Source organism: Netta rufina (assembly GCF_964035555.1).
Source record: "Netta rufina genome assembly, chromosome: W".
NCBI classification, from domain to species: domain Eukaryota; kingdom Metazoa; phylum Chordata; class Aves; order Anseriformes; family Anatidae; genus Netta; species Netta rufina.
In genome coordinates this window covers 7780175-7800078 of record NC_140139.1, presented here as the reverse complement: position 1 = coordinate 7800078, position 19904 = coordinate 7780175, and the positions used below count along the sequence as shown (strand labels likewise).

At 46.5% G+C, this 19904-nt stretch overlaps 1 protein-coding gene across 1 annotated transcript in view; it reads left to right on the top strand.

The window, feature by feature from the left end:
* The window catches only part of LOC311220848 (oncoprotein-induced transcript 3 protein-like), a gene marked incomplete at both ends in the record, with an annotated part of 29382 nt that extends 16854 nt beyond the window's left edge, over positions 1-12528 (top strand). The window contains 3 exons of the mRNA XM_084304491.1: positions 9975-10588; positions 11207-11383; positions 12502-12528. Coding sequence (XP_084160617.1) covers positions 9975-10588; positions 11207-11383; positions 12502-12528 — 818 coding nt within the window. The remainder of the gene's footprint in view (positions 1-9974; positions 10589-11206; positions 11384-12501) is intronic.
* Between the last annotated feature and the right edge of the window lie 7376 nt (positions 12529-19904).

The window sequence follows — 19904 nt, the reverse complement described above, 5'->3', positions numbered from 1 at the left end:
TATGCCTATACATACGTACAATCAGGAAAGCTAACAAACAATCCTTTAAGATCCATGACTTAACAGTCTCCATTTTCCATTCCTTTTCTTGATTACAAACAAGTCTCCATTTTCCATTCCTTTTGAAGAATATGTCTTGCTTTAAGTTGTCAAGCACCTCGGTCTTCAGGCCTTATGTATCCCGTTCTTCCCAGACTGAAGAAAAACATATCCATCTCCTTTTCAAGGCCAATATGGCCTGGGTCAAAAGGCACGTCCAGGTCAGCAGGGAACGTAACAGCAAAAGCCTTTGATGGCTGTAGCAGCAGAGGGGCCCATGGCCTAGCAGTCGGATCTGTAAAGGAGCCCGCAGCTCCCTCACTATCTGGCAAACCAAACGTTTCTGACTGTGGCCCAACATGGCTCTTTAAGGCCTCAGAGATTGCTCGCCAGGTGCCGAGCAATCCCACTGCAGCCTTGTCATTTTTAGTTGCAGAGTCCCACACCTTGACCTCAGTTTGGTCCCATGTTTCAGGATCATAAACTGTCCTATTGTTAATAAGGAGAATAAGCTGTAAGGCTACCAGGACAGTCTTTGTTTCTAAGGATGTATGATTCCCCATAATGCACAGCTGCTTACCAGTGAGGGTCAGTTGTGTGCGCTGGTCCGCTTCTTTCAGCTCGAGCTTCTATCCAGCTCCAGTGCGCCTATTTCTAGCGACTTTCTATATGAGCTTCTCTGAGAGGTTTGCTGAGTAAGGCCGAACCTATGCTCATGAAGCGATCAATGTGCCTGTTCCCGTCCTGGTCTCCGTTCTGCTAGCCTGTTCTTTTTCATTCCTTTTTTCTGCTTCTTAAATGATGATATTTGAATTGATGATTACCTCTTTTGATAGTCCAGGCAGGTAGTGACAACATTGAAGAGAGAAGCCTGAAGGCTATCAAACGAGACTTTAGGGGGCTGGGTCGGTTAGTGGATGGAGCGGGAGTGCAGGTGGTGTTTTCATCCATCCCTACGGTGGCAGGGAGGGGTACAGAGAGTACACGGAAAGCCCACCTGTTAAACACGTGGCTCTGGGGCTGGTGCCAACGCAGAAATCTTGGGTTTTTCGATCATGGGGCACTTTACTCAGCACCTGGCCTGATGGCTGCAGACGGGTCCCTATCTTTTAGGGGAAAAAGGATCCTGGGCCAGGAGCTGGCAGGGCTCATTGAGAGGGCTTTAAACTAGTGTCGTGGTTCCGCTCGAGTGGGCAGCCAAGCTCCACCACAGCCGCTCTCTCACTCCCCCTCCTCAAAGAGGAATGGGGAGAAAATATGTGAAAAGGGCTCAAGGGTTGAGATAAGGACGAGAAAAATCACGCAATAATTATTGTAACGGGCAAAACAGACTCGGCATAAGGAGATAGTAAGATTTATTACCTATTACTAACAAGCAAAAGAAGTGAGAAAACAAAGGAAAAAAAAAAAACAAAAGCACCTTTCCCCCATCCACCCTCTTCCACCTCCTCCCCAAGAGCGGCGCAGAGGAACGGGGGAATGGGGGTTATGGTCAGTCTACAGCACTTCTTCTCTGCCGCTCCTTCTCGGTCACTCTTGTCCCCTGTGCTGTGGGGTCCCACCCACGGGATGCAGTCCTTGATGAACTGATCCGGCGTGGGCTTCCCACAGGCAGCAGCTCTTTCAGAACTGCTCCAGATATGGGTCCGTACCACGGGGTCCATCCCTCAGGAGAAAACTGCTCCAACCTGGCTCCCCTACGGGCAGCAGCTCCTGCCAGGTCACCTGCTCCTGCATGGTCTCCTCTCCACGGGCTACAGGTCCGGCCCAGAATCTGCTCCGGCAGGGGTCTTCCACAGGCGGCAGCCTCGGTCAGTGCAGGGCCACCTGCTCCACCGTGGTCTCCTCCACGGGCTGCAGCGTGGAACCCTGCTCCACCGTGGTACTCCATGGGCTGCAGGGGGACATCCTGCTTCACCATGGTCCTCACCACAGGCCGCAGGGGACTTCTGCTCTGCCGCCTGGAGCACCTCTCCCCCTCCCTCTACACTGACCTTGGCAACTGCAAGGCTGTTTTCTCACTCCCTTGACTCTCCCGGCTGCTGTCTGGTGCAGCGTTTTTTCCCTGTCTTAAATATACTCTCACAGAGGCGCAAAACAACATCGCTTATTGGCTCAGATCTGGAAAACAATGGGGCCCTTCCCAAACATGGGGCAGCTTCTAGATCTTTCTCACAGAAACCACCCCTATGGCTCCCTGCTACCAAAACCTTGCCACATAAACCCACTACAACTAGGTAGGAAGGGGGATGGGGCTGAAGCTAGGATTGTTGGGGCTGTGCCAGGGGGAACAATGGCAAGGCCGGAGGATAAGGTAATGGCCCAGCTGAAGTGCATCTACACCAATGCACGCAGCATGGGTAACAAAGAGGAGGAGCTAGAAGCCATCGTGCAGCAGGCAGGCTACGACTTGGTTGCCATCATGGAGACGTGAGACCAGTCTCATGACTGGAGTGCTGCAATGCCTGGCTATAAGCTCTTCAGAAGGGACAGGCAGCACAGAAGGGGTGGTGGTGTGGCTCTCTATATTAGAGAGTCTTTCGATGTTGTAGAACTCGAGGCTGGGAATGACAAGGTTGAGTCCCTTTGGGTTAGGATCGGCAGGGCCAACAAGGCTAGTGTCCTGGTCGGGGTCTGCTATAGACCGCCGAACCAGGATGAGGAGACTGATGAGGAGTTCTATAGGCAGCTGACAGAAGTTGCGAAATCGTCAGCTCTTGTACTCGTGGGGGACTTCAACTTCCCTGACATATCCTGGAAGCACAACACAGCCCAGAGAAAGCAGTCTAGGAGGTTTCTGGAGAGCGTGGAAGATAGCTTCCTGACGCAGCTGGTTAGTGAACCTACCAGGGGAGGTGCTCCGCTAGACCTTCTCTTCACAAACAGAGAAGGACTGGTGGAGGAAGTGATTGTCGGGAGCTGTCTTGGGCAGAGTAACCACGAAATGGTGGAGTTCACTATTCTTGGCGAGGCCAGGAAGGGGACCAGTAAAACCGCTCTATTGGACTTTTGGAGGGCTGACTTTGAGCTGCTGAGGACACTAGTTGGTGGAGTCCCTTGGGAGGCGGTTCTGAAGGGCAGAGGGGTCCAGGAAGGCTGGGCGCTCTTCAAGAGGGAAATCTTAATGGCGTAGGAACGGTCTGTCCCCACGTGCCCAAAGACGAGCTGGCATAGAAGAAGACCGCCCTGGCTCAACAGAGAATTGTGGCTTGATCTTAGGAGAAAAAAGAGGGTTTATAATCTTTGGAAAAGTGGGCAGGCCACTAGGGAGGACTTTAAGGATGTTGCAAGGCTGTGCAGGGACAAAATTAGGAAGGCCAAAGCTCATCTGGAGCTCAATCTGGCTACTGCTGTTAAAGATAACAAAAAACGTTTCTATAAATACATCAACACAAAAAGGAGGACTAAGGAGAATCTCCATCCTTTACTGGATGCGGGGGGAAACTTAGTTACAAGAGATGAGGAAAAGGCGGAGGTGCTCAATGCCTTCTTTGCCTCAGTCTTTAGCGGCAGTACCGGTTGTTCTCTGGATACTCAGTACCCTGAGCTGGTGGAAGGGGATGGGGAGCAGGATGTGGCCCTCACTATCCACGAAGAACTGGTTGGTGACCTGGTACGGCACTTGGATGTGCACAAGTCGACGGGGCCGGATGGGATCCACCCAAGGTTACTGAGAGAACTGGCAGAGGAGCTGGCCAAGCCACTATCCATCATTTATCAGCAGTCCTGGTGATCGGGGGAGGTCCCAGTTGACTGGCGGCTAGCAAATGTGACGCCCATCTACAAGAAGGGCCGGAGGGCAGACCCGGGAAACTATAGGCCTGTCAGTTTGACCTCAGTGCCAGGGAAGCTCATGGAGCAGATCCTCCTGAGAGTCATCACGCAGCACTTGCAGGGTAAGCAGGCGATCAGGCCCAGTCAGCATGGGTTTATGAAAGGCAGATCCTGCTTGACAAACCTGATCTCCTTCTATGACAAAGTGACGCGCTGGGTGGATGAGGGAAAGGCTGTGGATGTGGTCTACCTTGATTTCAGCAAGGCTTTTGACACCGTCTCCCACAGCATTCTCCTCAAGAAACTGGCTGCTCTTGGCTTGGACTGGAGCACGCTTCGTTGGGTTAGAAACTGGCTGGATAGCCGGGCCCAAAGAGTCGTGGTGAATGGAGCCAAGTCCTGTTGGAGTCCAGTCACTAGTGGCGTCCCCCAGGGCTCGGTGCTGGGGCCAGTCCTCTTTAATATCTTCATCGATGATCTGGACGAGGGCATTGAGTGCACCCTCAGTAAGTTTGCAGATGACACCAAGTTAGGTGCGTGTGTCGATCTGCTCGAGGGTAGGAAGGCTCTGCAGGAGGATCTGGATAGGCTGGACCAATGGGCTGAGTTCAACTGCATGAAGTTCAACAAGGCCAAGTGCTGGGTCCTGCACCTGGGGCGCAATAACCCCAAGCAGAGCTACAGGCTGGGAGATGAGTGGTTGGAGAGCTACCAGGTAGAGAAGGACCTGGGAGTGATGGTTGATAGTCAGCTGAATATGAGCCAGCAGTGTGCTCAGGTGGCCAAGAAGGCCAACAGCATCCTGGCTTGTATCAGGAACAGTGTGACCAGCAGGGCTAGGGAGGTGATTGTCCCCCTGTACTCAGCTCTGGTGAGGCCGCACCTCGAGTACTGTGTTCAGTTTTGGGCCCCTCGCTACAAGAAGGACATCGAGGTGCTTGAGCGGGTGCAGAGAAGGGCGACGAAGCTGGTGAGGGGCCTGGAGAACAAGTCCTACAAGGAGCGGCTGAGGGAGCTGGGCTTGTTCAGCCTGGAGAAAAGGAGGCTCAGGGGCGACCTTATCGCTCTCTATAGGTACCTCAAGGGAGGCTGTAGCGAGGTGGGGGTTGGTCTGTTCTCCCACATGCCTGGTGACAGGACAAGGGGGAATGGGCTTAAGTTGAGCCAGGGGAGTTTTAGGTTAGATATTAGGAAGAACTTCTTTACTGAAAGGGTTGTTAGACATTGGAACAGGCTGCCCAGGGAAGTGGTGGAGTCACCATCCCTGGAAGTCTTTAAAAGACATTTAGATGTAGAGCTTAGGGATATGGTTTAGTGGGGATTGTTAGCGTTAGGTAGAGGTTGGACTCGATGATCTTGAGGTCTCTTCCAACCTAGAAATTCTGTGATTCTGTGATATAACTTCATCACATCGTGTTGCCTTCTTTTTTTATCTCAAGGGCAGGCTCCATTCTTATACCCTTCTCTCCACAGCAGTTCTTTTCAAAACAACATTTCATTGGTCAAACAACTTTGAATGTAACAACAACAGCAAACACCCCCAAACTTCCATGCCTTAATGGCTGGAGAACAAGAAACCCTGGCCTCATTGTTAAGAGTCTGATGTTGTCAACAACCACGGGGCTTGTCAACCTCCATGGCCACACTCCCAAATCTCCCCCTTTATTAATATCAATAATTTTATCGACACAAATTACCACTACATATATAACAATACAACCAGGAGATAAGGTCTTAATAAAAACCTGGAGGGAAGAATCATTGATCCCCCGATGGGAGGGACTGTACCTTGTTTTACTGACTACTGAAACAGCTGTGAGAACCACAGAAAGGGATTGGAGCCAGGCATCCAGAATAAAAGGACCAGTAACTACCGAAACTTGGAGGGCTGAGTCCGCTCCTGGGGAACTGAAACTCAAGCTAAGGAAGAACTAATATTCTGGCAACGAGGGTCTGCATGAATTAAGGATGCCAAATAAAGGGGACAAGCCTGAAGGGAGGAAAGGGAGAAGGCAAGACTGCGGCAGGGCCCTCCACTGCGGTGCGTATGGTCTACCGAGGGAGGCAACCCCTATGGGTATTGACTGCCGAGTGAGAGGGCCTCGACCGGACTTCTCCCACACTAAGGTCAGGTTGTCCCGAGAAGATATCATAAGAACATCTTTTTTTAAACCTATATAAAATTGTGATTCATTTTCCAGGAGCTGGATCACCCTGACAGGCTGAACAGTATCAAAAGCCCAAATTGACCCTGAAAGCGGTCCCAACCCTTTGATTGAAGGCATTTGCCTATTATGATCCAGCTACGTGGGCAGAAGACAGATCCTGGGGCTATAGGACCCCAGTATATATACTTAATAGAATAATTAGGTTACAAGCTGTAATAGAAATAGTTGTAAATAAAACCGGAGATGCACTTGGATTAATTGCAAAGCAAAATACCAAGATGAGAACTGCTTTGTATCAAAATCGCTTAGCTTTGGATTATTTACTAGCACAAGAAGGAGAAGTCTGTGGAAAATTTAACTTTAGTAATTGCTGTTTAAAGATTGATGATGAGGGTGTTTCTTCCTAGTAGCTGGTAGAATGCTATGTTCTGGTTTAGGATGAGAAGAGTGCTGATAATATGCTGATGTTTTAATTGTTGCAGAGCAGTGCTTACACCAAGCCACAGACTTCTCAGCTTCTCACTCTGTCCTGCCAGTGGCCAGACGGGGGGTGCAAGAGCTGAGAGGAGGGCCGGACTGCTCAGGGTTAGGCAGGGCGTCGGACAGCAGGTGGTGAGCAATTGCATTGTGCATCACTTGTTTCGTACACATTATTACTAGTAGTACTATTATCATAATTATTGTCATTATTATTATTGTTATTATTATTTTCTTGTCTTTTATCTCAACTCACAGGCTTCACTTTCACGTTTCTCTATCCCATCCCAGAGAAGGAAGGGGGGAGGTGAGTGAATGGCTGTGTGTTTTTTAGCTGCCTGCTGGGTTAAACCACAACAGAAAGAAAAGCTGTAAATGAACTTGTAAAAGAAATGAAGAAAATTGCACATGTCCTAGTTCAGACTTGGAATGGAATCGATCTAAGAGGATTTATGGGTGGTGATTGGTTTGCTAAAATAAGGATGGTTGTATTGGGGATATGGGGAGGATTGTTAATAATTCCATGTTTAATACCTTGTATTACCAGACTAATACACCCAGTTATACAAGGAATGCAAATATCTGCGGTACCTGTTGACCCAGAACCAGGGAAAGAGAAAACCCATTCCCTGATGATTGTTATACATGAGGTCTCAACTCAATCTGAATTTCGTAATATTTATAAAACAAGTATTTATAAAAGGTATCAAAGGCACGTAAACAGCGCTGGGTGTGCGGGGAGTCTACGCTCCACCAACATGCACACACGAACATCAAACATTCTAAATATACAGAACATTGCTTTACATACTAAACGCAAGTATGCCTATACATACGTACAATCAGGAAAGCTAACAAACAATCCTTTAAGATCCATGACTTAACAGTCTCCATTTTCCATTCCTTTTCTTGATTACAAACAAGTCTCCATTTTCCATTCCTTTTGAAGAATATGTCTTGCTTTAAGTTGTCAAGCACCTCGGTCTTCAGGCCTTATGTATCCCGTTCTTCCCAGACTGAAGAAAAACATATCCATCTCCTTTTCAAGGCCAATGAGGCCTGGGTCAAAAGGCATGTTCAGGTCAACATGGGAACGTAACAGCAAAAGCCTTCGATGGCTGTAGCAGCAGAGGGGCCCATGGCATAGCAGTCAGATCAGTAAAGTAGCCCACAGCTCCCTCACTGTTTGGTAAACCACACGTTTCTGACTGTGGTCCCACATGGCTCTTTAAGGCCTCAGAGATTGCTCGCCAGGTGCTGAGCAATCCCACTGCAACCTTGTCATTTTTAGTTGCAGAGTCCCACACCTTGACCTCAGTTTGGTCCCATGTTTCAGGATCATAAACTGTCCAATTGTTAATAAGGAGAATAAGCTGTAAGGTTACCAGGACAGTCTTTGTTTCTAAGGATGTATGATTCCCCATAATGCACAGCTGCTTATCCGCGAGGGGCAGTTGTGTGCATGGGTCTGCTTCTCTCAGCTCGAGCTTCTATCCAGGAAAGAAGCTCTCAGCTCGAGCTTCTTTCCAGTGTCGAGAAAATGGTTGATATTAATAAAGAAGGGGGAGATTTGGGAATGTGACCATGGGGGTTGGAAAGCCCCGTGGTTGAGATAACATTAGACTCTTAACGACCAGGCCATCAGGAATATAAAAGAGTTTAGAGGGAACAAAGAAGGGTGATTCAGGAGACTCCACGCAGTCTCCGGTTTCTTGTTCTCCAGCCATTAAGGCATGGAAGTTTGGGGGTGTTTGCTGTTGCTGTTACATTCAAAGTTGTTTGACCAATGAAATGTTGTTTTGAAAAGAACTGCTGTGGGGTGAAGGGTATAAGAGTGGAGCCTTCCCTTGAGATAAAAAAAAGGCAACACGATGTGATGAAGTTATGTCATCAATAAAGCAGAAAGAAGGAATGTAAAGGAACAGGCTAGCAGAACGGAGACCAGGACGGGAACAGGCACATTGATCGCTTCATGAGCACAGGTTCGGCCTTACTCAGCAAACCTCTCAGAGAAGCTCATACAGAAAGTCGCTAGAAATAGGCGCACTGGAGCTGGAGAGAAGCTCAAGATGAGAGAAGCGGACCCGCGCACACAACTGCCCCTCGCTGGTAAGCAGTTGCGTGTTATGGGGAATCATATGTCCTTAGGAACAAAGACTGTCCTGGTAGCCTTACAGCTTATTCTCCTTATTAACAATTGGACAGTTTATGAGCCTGAAATATGGGACCAAACTGAGGTCAAGGTGTGGGACTCTGCAACTAAAAATTACAAGGTTGCAGTGGGATTGCTCGGCACCTGGCAAGAAGTCTCTGAGGCCTTAAAGAGCCATGTGGGACCACAGTCAGAAATGTGTGGTTTGCCAGATAGTGAGGGAGCTGCGGGCTCCTTTACTGATCCGACTGCTAGGCCATCGGCCCCTCTGCTGCTACAGCCATCGAAGGCTTTTGCTGTTGTGAGGAATGTTTTAACAATTCGTGTCCATAAAGAACAATTCTGTTTGAATCCTGTCTGCCTCTGGGCCCTGCACTGGCAACTTAATTCTTGAACCACAGATGCAGTGTGTCCCAGTCTCCCCCTCATTCTAGTCAATTTATCACTCCTTAAATTTATGAACCTGTTTGCTTTTGTTATTCCGGACTTCTATTTCTAACACTGCTATAGATGTGTCTGTGAATGGCTGGGGAAGAATGTTTTAATTACTCGTGTGTCTGGGAGTTTCAGAACAACTGATAACAACTAGTGACTGTTATGGGATACTATGTGGATCTTTGGTATCTGGTTAGGGGGGGCCGAGAGATAAAGAGGAAGGAGAAAGAAGCTGAAGGGCGGCTGGGAGACAAGACTTGAAGAGGATGTTCTATAAACTTGGCATGGTGCCCAGTAAGTACAAAGGGGGAGAGGAAGACTACGAGCCTTCAGCATGAAAGACCCCTAGAGACCCCCAGAAGAGACCCCAGAGGAGACTGCGCATGCTCCAGTAGGAGGGACTGCACCCTGGAAGCTAATTTTAATAATCTATTTTTTTTAGAAGTAGTAATGAATATGTATTAGTCTAGGAGCATAAAAATCAGCTGCTTGATGTAACTGGTGTGCGTCCTGGTGGAGCGGAGACTCCCGCACCCAGCGCTGTTTGCTTACCTCTATTCCTTTATATTCTTTCAATAAATCCTATTTTTTTATTTAATCCTAATTTGAATCCTGAGCCATTTATAACACTGTTATGTCCTCTGTTGACCTGAACGTGCCTTTTGACCCAGGCCTCATTTGCCTTGAAAAGGAGATGGATATGTTTTTCTTCAGTCTGGGAAGAACGGGATACATAAGGCCTGAAGACTGAGTTGCTTGACAACTTAAAGCAAGACATATTGTTCAAAAGGAATAGAAAATGGAGACTGTTAAGTCATGGATCTTAAAGGATTGTTTGTTACCTTTCCTGATTGTACATATGTATAGGCGTGCTCGAGTTTAGTAAGTCATGGAACTTAGAGGATTGTTCTTTCCTGATTAAATCGAAGTCTGTCACAATAACAATGGAGGCTGCAGCCATACCTTTTTTGAAGTGGAAGACTCATACCAATGTGAATGTCCGAGGGGACTTGTTCTGTCAGAAGACAACCACACTTGCCAAGTTCCAGTGCTGTGCAAGTCCAGCTCTATTGAGGTGAGCATCCCAAAGGACCTGGTTGGAGGCCTGGTCCTTTCCCTTATCAACACTTCCTTCAAAGGGGTATCCAATGGCACTCACGTCAACATCCATTTCTCCTTGAAGTCCTGTGGCACCGCTGTGGATGTGATAAATGATAAAATCTTTGCCACCAATCTGGTGACCAGCTTGCCAAAGCAGACTCCAGGGAGCAACGGGGACATCATCATCTGCACTAGCAAGCTGCTGATCCCAGTGACCTGTGAGTTCCCACGCCGGTACACCATCTCCAAAGGTTACGTGCTCAACCTAAAGAACTCGCCCTTGGAAATAATGAGTCGCAACCAGGGCATCTTCCCCTTCACTCTTGAGATCTTCAAAGATAAAGACTTTGATGCACCCTACAGGGGTGCCCTTCCCACCCTCAAGCTTCGGGCCTCTCTGTACTTTGGGATTGAACCCTTCGTGCATGTCAATGGACTGGAGACTCTGTCCTGGTTTCAGTTAGAACAGAGTTAATTTTCTTCCTAGTAGCTGGTAGAATGCTATGTTTTGGTTTAGGATGAGAAGAGTGCTGATAACACCCCGATGTTTTAATTGTTGCAGAGCAGTGCTTATACTAAGCCAAGGACATCTCAGCTTCTTGCTCTGTCCTGCCAACGGGCAGGCTGGGGGTGCAGCAAGAGCTGGGAGGGGACAGACCCAGGACAGGTGACCCAAACTAGCCAAAGGGGTATTCCATACCATCTGACGTCATGCTAAACAATATATAGGGGTGGCTAGCTGGGGGGAGGGGGCCGGACTGCTCGGGGTTAGGCTGGGCATCGGTCAGCGGGTGGTGAGCAATCGCATTGTGCATCACTTGTTTGTACATATTAGTAGTAGTACTATTATCATCATTGTATTATTATTGTTATTATTATTATTATTATTATTGTTGTTATTATTGTTATTATTGTTATTATTATTTTTCTTATTAAACTGTCTTTATCTCAACTCACAGGCTTCACTTTCCATTTCTCTCCCCCGTCCCAGAGAGGGAGGGGGGAGGGTGAGCGAACGGCTGCGTGGTGTTTAGCTGCCGGCCGGGTTAAACCACGACAGACGCTGATAGAGAGCTGCTTTGCCACTCCCACCTCCAAAATCGATGAGATCCTCAAGTACTACCTGATTCAAGACGGCTGCGTTTCTGATGATTCGGTGAAACAGTACACGTCAAAAGACCATCTCGCCAAGCATTTCCAGGCTCCCATGTTTAAGTTTGTGGGCAAAGACAACAAGGTAAGCTAAAGGATTGTTTGTTACCTTTTCTGAATGTGCATATGTATAGGCATACTCAAGTTTAGTATGTAAAAGCAATGTTTTGTATATTTAGAATGTTTGATGTTCGTGTGTGCGTGTTGGTGGAGCATAGACTCCCCGCATACCCAGCACTGTTTACTTGCCTTTTATACCTTTTATAGCTTTTATACCTTTTATAAGTATAAATATTACTAAATTCAGATTGAGTTGAGACTTCATTTATAACAAGCTGAAGAACAACTAAAAGACAAAGCTTGCAGGGGACGCTGCCAAAGTGTTACCGTTACTATCTGAATACTTGGCAGTTACTTTTTCTCCGTTTCATTGTTGCATACATAATGAGTCATGGACTCAGAGGATGAAATTCTTGACGGATAAAAATTCCATCAGACTCTGGCTTATGTTAATACACACCATTGTCTTGATATAAATGTTTAGAGATAGAGTCTGTGTGAAAGAATTTGTAATGATAAGCTACAGATCTGAAAAATTAGATTTATGGTTCCCCAAATAACTCCTAATTCAGTGTAGATCTAATTATCTATGTAGTCCCATGATGTCCCAGTAGATTAGAGAAACAAGGAACTTTTCTACCATATTCCCAAGATGTAAAACATCAAAGACTGAGACAAGTTGCTGTTTCTGAAAAGATCCTAAAATGCTTATGGAAAAGATTAAAATCCTGAAGTTCTTGAGGAAGAATGGAATTTCAAGAGCTGGAAGACTTGATGGTTTTGTTTGTTTGTTTGTTTGTTTATCCTCCCAAACTTTTGGGAGCCAGCTTTATGATATGCAGGGCTATTTCACATCTGTGGTGCAAATGCTGTCATCTTGCAGGGATGCTTCTGTCTCAGGCAGGACTATGCTCTGTGGCAGGATTCTAAATTTGCAGCAGCTATCTGTGCCAGCAGAAGTCCTCATGGCTTCCATTGTAGGTTGCATGATTTTTCTTGAAAAAAGAACTCACCACATAGTTCATAAGAAGAGGTCCATGGTGCCTGGATCAATCTGTCTTTCCAGGTGAACAAACCTTTCACTTATAAATAGACACAATCCTTGCTGAGCATCTGAGACTAACCCTGCCCCTTTTCTTCCAGTCAATATTTTCAATACATTTAGGTTGACAACTAAATTCACTCATCATTTCCTTGATACCTTCCAACCCAGGGAAGTGTGTGATCTAGGATGCAAATAGCCCAAGCTGTTTGTACTAGCCACATTTCAAAGTCTTGTCAGTTTTAACTGACCACTTCCTATGTGAAAGCTGCACTCTTTCTATTTATTTCTCTGACCATCAAGTGGCTCTTCTCCAGATTTACATCAGCCAGTTGATCTCAGTAACTACCTTACTGGTGGTAGACTTGTGCAGTGCACAGGAAAGGAAGGGAAGACTGAATAAGATCCAAGTGCAGGGGTCTACTCTGATGACTATAGTTAGCTGGAATTCCTCCTTTCAAAAAAGGTCAGAATCTAATTCAAAAATAGCAAAACAAATTTTCCCATTAATTCCCAGAGACTATAGTCTGCATCAGTTTGTCAAGAACATTTCCCACTGAAATCAATAAGAGTGTTTGAGAGGTGAGGAAAATGTTGGGTACCCAGTGTGACCTGTATATGATTGTTAGGATATGAGTGTACCTTTGTGCAAACCTCCTCTGTGTGTTTTTTTTTTGTTTGTTTGTTTTTTTTCCCCAGCAAGGACAAGGACCATCACATGGTACCATGTGCTCTATGTTATAGAAAGATGATTCACCCCCAAGAGATAGCATAGGATTGGAGATGATGGAAAGGGTATGCCAAGTTAACAAACACTGTGCAGGCATTATAATGTGGCTGTGAGATTCCAAGCAGATAACCGGGGAAAAAAAATGATAGATCTATGTTGATTTATTGAACAGGTTGTCCAGCCTTTGTATAAAATCTTTGTGACAGCAGAGTACATCACGGCATCCTGCAGCTATCCCTCAGCTTACTTATCACCTACCGGGAAATGCACCGTCCTAGTTTATTATCGCCTCCTTTTCGCAAGTTTTCTTCCTTTTATAAAAAAAATCAGGCATAAAATCCTTTGTCAGGTTTATTACATTGAATATAGCTTAATATATTCTTCCCTTGCAGGTGTTCTCAGCTATTTTCTCTCCTCTGCATCTCAGCAGCTGTGTGCAGCATTCAAAACTTGAAGTATCTTTTTCTGATAATGGGTTTCTTTGCTGGCTAAATAAGGATGCTTTGGACTTTAAATACTGCATAACAAAAAATGTTGCCTGCTGTATAAAGGGTCTTCTCAAGGCAATAAGGGTGATCCCAGCCAAACTCACCAGATTTGCTTCACCTGACAAAGATAAAACTATTGGCAATTAAACAGTCAGTCTTAATAATCAGAGGGGCAACTCCAGATTTGCTGAGAGCCTTCTTAGAAGTGATTTCATTCAAAACACGATTAGAAGGAAAAAAAAAGAAAAAAAAAAGAATGCAAGTGGCTTTCAGCCAGGTGGAAATGTATTTTGGAAATGTCTGTTTATGACAATATTTTCCCAGTTTTCATCAGCTTTCGTCATCTGTATAGTTCATTTGTTCTCTCAAAACCTTTGAAAGAAAGTGTTTTCACAAGTGTGAAAACTTTCCAGCTTTTTCCTTGTCTTTCAGAAGGAAAATAAAAGAGCTATTCCTTCTGTGATATAGATGCTGTCCTGCTCCTTAAATCAGGCCTGAAGGAAAGGCACAGGGGTGAGACACCCCAAACAGTGGTGGACCCTCTGCCCTGTCGCTGTTGGACAGAGGGAGGGGACCTAGGAGATGAAGAGGAAACAGGTCCCTGCTTGGCAACGAAGGCAAACCCCTTCCCTACCAGCCTCAACTTCTCAGGTGCCCTTACACAACAGGTTTGAGACCTTGGAGCTTGAGAGACTGGTGGGTGAGGATGAGGTGGAAAGTCTACCCAAGAGGATGCCTAGGGGAAGGAAGTCGACTCCACGCCTCAGGACTGCCTCCACTAAGAAAGAAAGAAGGGTAATCGTTGTAGGCGACTCCCTTCTCAGGGGAACAGAGGGACTTATATGTCGGCCTGACCCTACCCGTAGGGAAGTCTGATGCCTCCCTGGGGCCTGGGTCAGGGACATTGCCAGAAAGCTTCCAAAACCTGGTTCACCCCTCTGATTACTATCCTCTTTTGATAGTCCAGGCTGGCAGTGATGATATTGTTGAGAGAAGCCTGAAGGCTATGAAACAGGACTTTAGGGGACTGGGACAAATAGTAGATGGAGCAGGACTACAGGTGGTGTTTTCCTCCTGGGGAAGAAGGCAATGACCCAACTGAAGTGCATCTACACTAATTCACGCAGCATGGGTAACAAACAGGAGGATCTGGAAGCCATTGTGCAGCAGGCAAGCTATGACTTGGTTGCCACCACTGAAACATGGTAGGACCACTCCCATGACTGGAGTGCTTCACTGACTGGCCATAGGCTCTTCAGAAGGGACAGGCAGCACAGAAGGGGTGGTGCTGTGGCTCTCTATATCAGAGAGTGTTCTGATGTCGTGGAACTTGAGGCTGGGAATGATAAGATTGAGTCTCTATGGGTTAGGATCAGCGGGAAGGCCAACAAGGCAAGCATCCTGGTGGGGGTCTGTTATAGACTGCCAAACCAGGATGAGGAGACAGATGAGGAGCTCTACAGGCAGCTGGCAGAAGTTGCGAAATCGTCAGTGTTTGTTCTCGTGGGGGACTTCAACTTCCCAGATATATCCTGGAAGCACAACACAGCCCAGAGAAAGCAGTATAGGAGGTTTCTGGAGAGCGTGGAAGATAGCTTCCTGACGCAGCTGGTTAGTGAGCCTACCAGGGGAGGTGCCCTGCTAGACCTTCTGTTCCCAAACAGAGAAGGACTGGTGGGAGATGTGGTCAGGAGCTGTCTTGGGTAAAGTGACCACGAAATGGTAGGGTTCTCTATTCTTAGCAAAGTCAGGAGGGGGATCAGTAAAACCGCTGTATTGGACTTCTGGAGGGCTGACTTTGAGCTGTTCAGGACACTGGTTGGCAGAGTCCCTTGGGAGGCAGTTCCAAAGGGCAGAGGAGCCCAGGAAGGCTGGGCATTCTTCAAGAAGGAAATCTTAATGGCTCAGGAGCTGTCTGTCCTCATGTGCCCAAAGACAAGCTGGCATAGAAGAAGACTGGCCTGGCTGAACAGAGATTTGTGGCCAGAGCTTTGGAAAAAAAAGAGGGTTTATAATCTTTGGAAAAGAGGGCGGGCCACTCAGAAGGACTATAACGATGTTGTGAGGCTTTGCAGGGACAAAAATAGAAAGGCCAGTTTTTCCTCAAGAAACTAGCTGCTCGTGGCTTGGACTAGCGTACGCTTCATTGGGATAGAAGCTGGCTGGATAGCCAGGCCCAAAGAGTCGTGGTGAATGGAGTCAAATCCAGTTGGAGGCAGGTCACTAGTGGAGTCCCCCAGGGCTTAGTACTGGGGCCAGTCCTTTTTAATATCTTCATCAATGATCTGAATGAGGGGATCGAGTGTACCCTCAGTAAGTTTGCAGATGACACCAAATTAGGTGCGTGTGTCGATCTGCTTGAGGGTAGGAAGGCTTTGCAGGAGGATCTGGATAGTCTGGACCGATGGGCTGAGGCCAACTGTATGAAGTTCAACAAGGCCAAGTGCCAGATCCTGCACCTGGGGCACAACAACCCCAAGCAGAGCTACAGGCTGGGAGATGAGTGGGTGGAAAGCTGCCTGGCAGAGAAGGACCTGGGAGTATTGGTTGATAGTCAGCTGAATATGAGCCAGCAGTGTGCTCAGGTGGCCAAGAAGGCCAACAGTATCCTGGCTAGTATAAGAAGCAGTGTGGCCAGCAGGGCTAGGGAAGTGATTGTCCCCCTGTACTCGGCTCTGGTAAGGCCACACCTCGAGTACTGTGTTCAGTTTTGGGCCCCTCGCTACAAGAAGGACATCGAGGTGCTTGAACGAGTCCAGAGAAGGGCGACCAAGCTGGTGAGGGGTCTGGAGAACAAGTCTTACGAGGAGCAGCTGAGAGAGCTGGGTTTGTTCAGCCTGGAGAAGAGGAGGCTCAGGGGCGACCTTATTGCTCTCTACAGATACCTTAAAGGAGGCTGTAGCGAGGTGGGGGTTGGTCTGTTCTCCCATGTGTCTGGTGACAGGATGAGGGAGAACAGGCTCAAGTTGGACCAGGGGAGTTTTAGGCTGGATATTAGGAAGAACTTCTTTACCGAAAGGGTTGTTAGACATTGGAACAGGCTGCCCAGGGAAGTGGTGGAGTCACCATCCCTGGAGTTCTTTAAAAGACGTTTAGATGTAGAGCTTAGTGATATGGTTTAGTGGAGGACTTGTTAGTGTTAGGTCATAGGTGGAACTTGATGATCTTGAGGTCTCTTCCAACCTAGATGATTCCGTGATTTTGTGATCACTTTAATTGAACAATTTTCCTGTCTCTCTATGGATTCAGGCAACAAGTTATTTCCTATCAGAAGGAACTGAAAAGGAAGGAATTATTGGAGAAAGAGAAAAGAAAGAGGGGGTGAAACATGGCATTAGAAATTAGAGAGTGGTTGATTAAGAATGAGTAAGTGCTACATTTGCGATTTTGGGAATAAAAATGTTTTTGCAGTTACATTGTTTAAAGGTAAGGAATGTAGTATTGAGATCTTGAATCGCTCTCTAATTTTTAATCCCATGTTTAAGGGGGAGGGGGGAAAGAGAGAGAGAGGTAGTAATACTTCATAAAACAAGCAGAAAATCAATCTGTTTGCTCATTGCTGCCTCCCATATCTTCAGCCAGCCACTTCCCTGGCACTTAGGGCTCCTGTAAGATGCAAGTGGCCTTACTAGAGCATGTGTGCCCAGGTGTAACTCATCAAAACCCTTTTTATCTCCTCCAGCCCAGTCAGATGTGTAGGCCTAGCTGGAAGGTGTAACTAGCATATCAAGTGTAAAATTAGAAATAGCTAAAGTCACAGTGAAGCTGCAGTTTATTTGCTTGCGAACTCCTTATGAAGATCCCATAGCAAGGGGCAGGATGTTTTCCATATTCAAAGGATGTTGCCCAGTTTGATGGCCTCAGCATAGTCTAGTAGTGAATCATTGGGATTAGAAATTAGAGAGCGATTGATTAAGAATGAGTATGTGCTACATTTGCAATGTACTGTGCCTGTGATGCGCTTAGGCCTCCAGATAATAGGAGCCCCTCGGACCCCAAGAACCAGATCAAAACAACCTTATGGCCTAGATTGTGACCAAGGCCTCAGAGAGCATGCACAAAGAGATGAGGTGAAAAGTTCAACCCTGATGAAGACATCTTACTTCATCCCCACGACCCTCAGAGCCCACCACCACAAGGCACCAAGCAAGCGCAGACAAGAGGAATTTATGGAAATGACTTCTTGTAGCTAATTTTAATACTAAGTGGGGACAGGTTATGCATATGTATAGGCGTATTGGGAAACTTCATGCATATGTAACTCTTTACTGCATATAACCAAAGCAAGTTGCCACGTTAGGTGCGCACGACTTTGGTGGGACTACCCTCCGTGCTGCCCAGTGCTGAATAAACATACCTACTTTACAATCTTGCTGACTGTGGAGTAAGTTTCCATGAATCAGTAGTGGCTGCAAAGACACTCATGAAAACAGTAGTGATATAAACGTGGACTTGTTGCTTACTGGTTGAGCAGGACCTCATCAACCAGACCACAGTAGGCATCTCAGCTCACGGCTTCACAAGCATTGAAATGATGGTGAATTGCTTCAACAGTGAATTGGTCGTTCTTCCAGACCAGGGAAAAGCTATGACAAGCCAGGCTTTTCAAAGCAGAGATGCTTGTTGAAGAAGGAAGGAAGGAAGGAAGGAAGGAAGGAAGGGAGGGAGGGAGGGAGGGAGGAAGTGTGATATATGGAGTAATAATTCGTGTCAAGAAGATGGTTGATGTTAATAAAGAAGGGAGAGATGTGGGAGTGTGGCCATGGGGGTCAACAAGCCCCATGGCTGGTGATAACATCAGACTCTTAACAATGAGGCCATCAGGAATGTAAAGAGTTTAGAGGGAACAAAGAAAGGTGATTCAAGAGACTCCTTGCTGTCTCAGGTTGCTTGTTCTCCACCAGTTAAGGCATGGAAGTTGCTGGGGATTTGCTGGTTGCTGGGCAAAGTTGTCTATATATTGTCTATATATTGCGAATATGTCTATATATATTTAGAAAGTTCAACAGTTGTGTGTGCGTGTTGGTAGAGTGTAGACTCCCCGCGCACCCAGCGCTGTTTACTTGCCATTTATAAATATTACTAAATTCAGATTGAGTTGTATCTTCATTTATAACAGAAGAGGAAGGAAGGAAGGAAGGAAGGAAGGAAGGAAGGAAGGAAGGAAGGAAGGAAGGAAGGAAGGAAGGAAGGAAGGAAGGAAGGAAGGAAGGAAGGAAGGAAGGAAGGAAGGAAGGAAGGAAGGAAGGAAGGAAGGAAGGAAGGAAGGAAGGAAGGAAGGAAGGAAGGAAGTGTTATAAATGGCTCAGTCTTCAAAATAGGATTATAATCAAAGTTTACAATTTATTAAAGGAATAGAGGTAAGCAAACAGCACTGGGTGCGTCGGGAGTCTCCGCTCCACCAGGACGCACACCAGTTACATCAAGCAGCTGATTTTTATGCTCCTAGACTAATACATATTCATTACTACTTCTAAAAAAATAAGTTATTATAATTAGCTTCCGGGATCCAGTCCCTCCTACTGGAGCATGCGCATCAGTCTCCGGTGGTCCCTCTGGGGGTCTCTGGGGGTCTTTCATGCTGAAGGCTCGTAGTCTTCCTCTCAGGTTTTTTCTTGTCCTTCCCCTTTGTACTCCTTGGCAGCATGTCAAAAGCTTACACAGTGTCCCCTGCAAGTTTTGTCTCCTAGTCGTCCTTCAGCTTCTTTCTTTCTTCTCCTTAATCTCCTGGCCACCTGGCCAGATATCAGGGGCTTGCATAGTGTCCCATTCAGAAGCCATAACAGTTACTAGTTGTTAGCAGTTGTTCTGAAACCCCCAGACATCAGAGACTTCAAAGAAAGAACATACAAACACAAATAGCTCTCTATTGACACTTCACGAGTGGTTAAAACATTCCTCACAGGCCATTCACAGGGACAGTCACACCTATAGCAGTGCTAAATCAACCACAAAGAAGACAAAAAAGGCTGTAACTGCTAGAAATAAGAGTTTGGAAAAACAAAAGCAAATAGGCTCATGGATTTGAGGAATACTTCTGAAGATTTGATAAATTGACTATAATGAGGGGGAGACTGGGACACTGGGAGGAAAGGGAAGAAACCACATCTGTGGAAGAATTAAATTGCCAATGCAGGACCCAGAGACAGACAGAACTGCTCTCTAGTGACACGAATTCCTTTGCAAGGTACAAGAACTATATACATTAACCACTCTGTTTTTCTTAGACTTGTGGTTATACAAGGGTATGTAAGACAGAAGGTCACATTCATCATACCATGCGGCC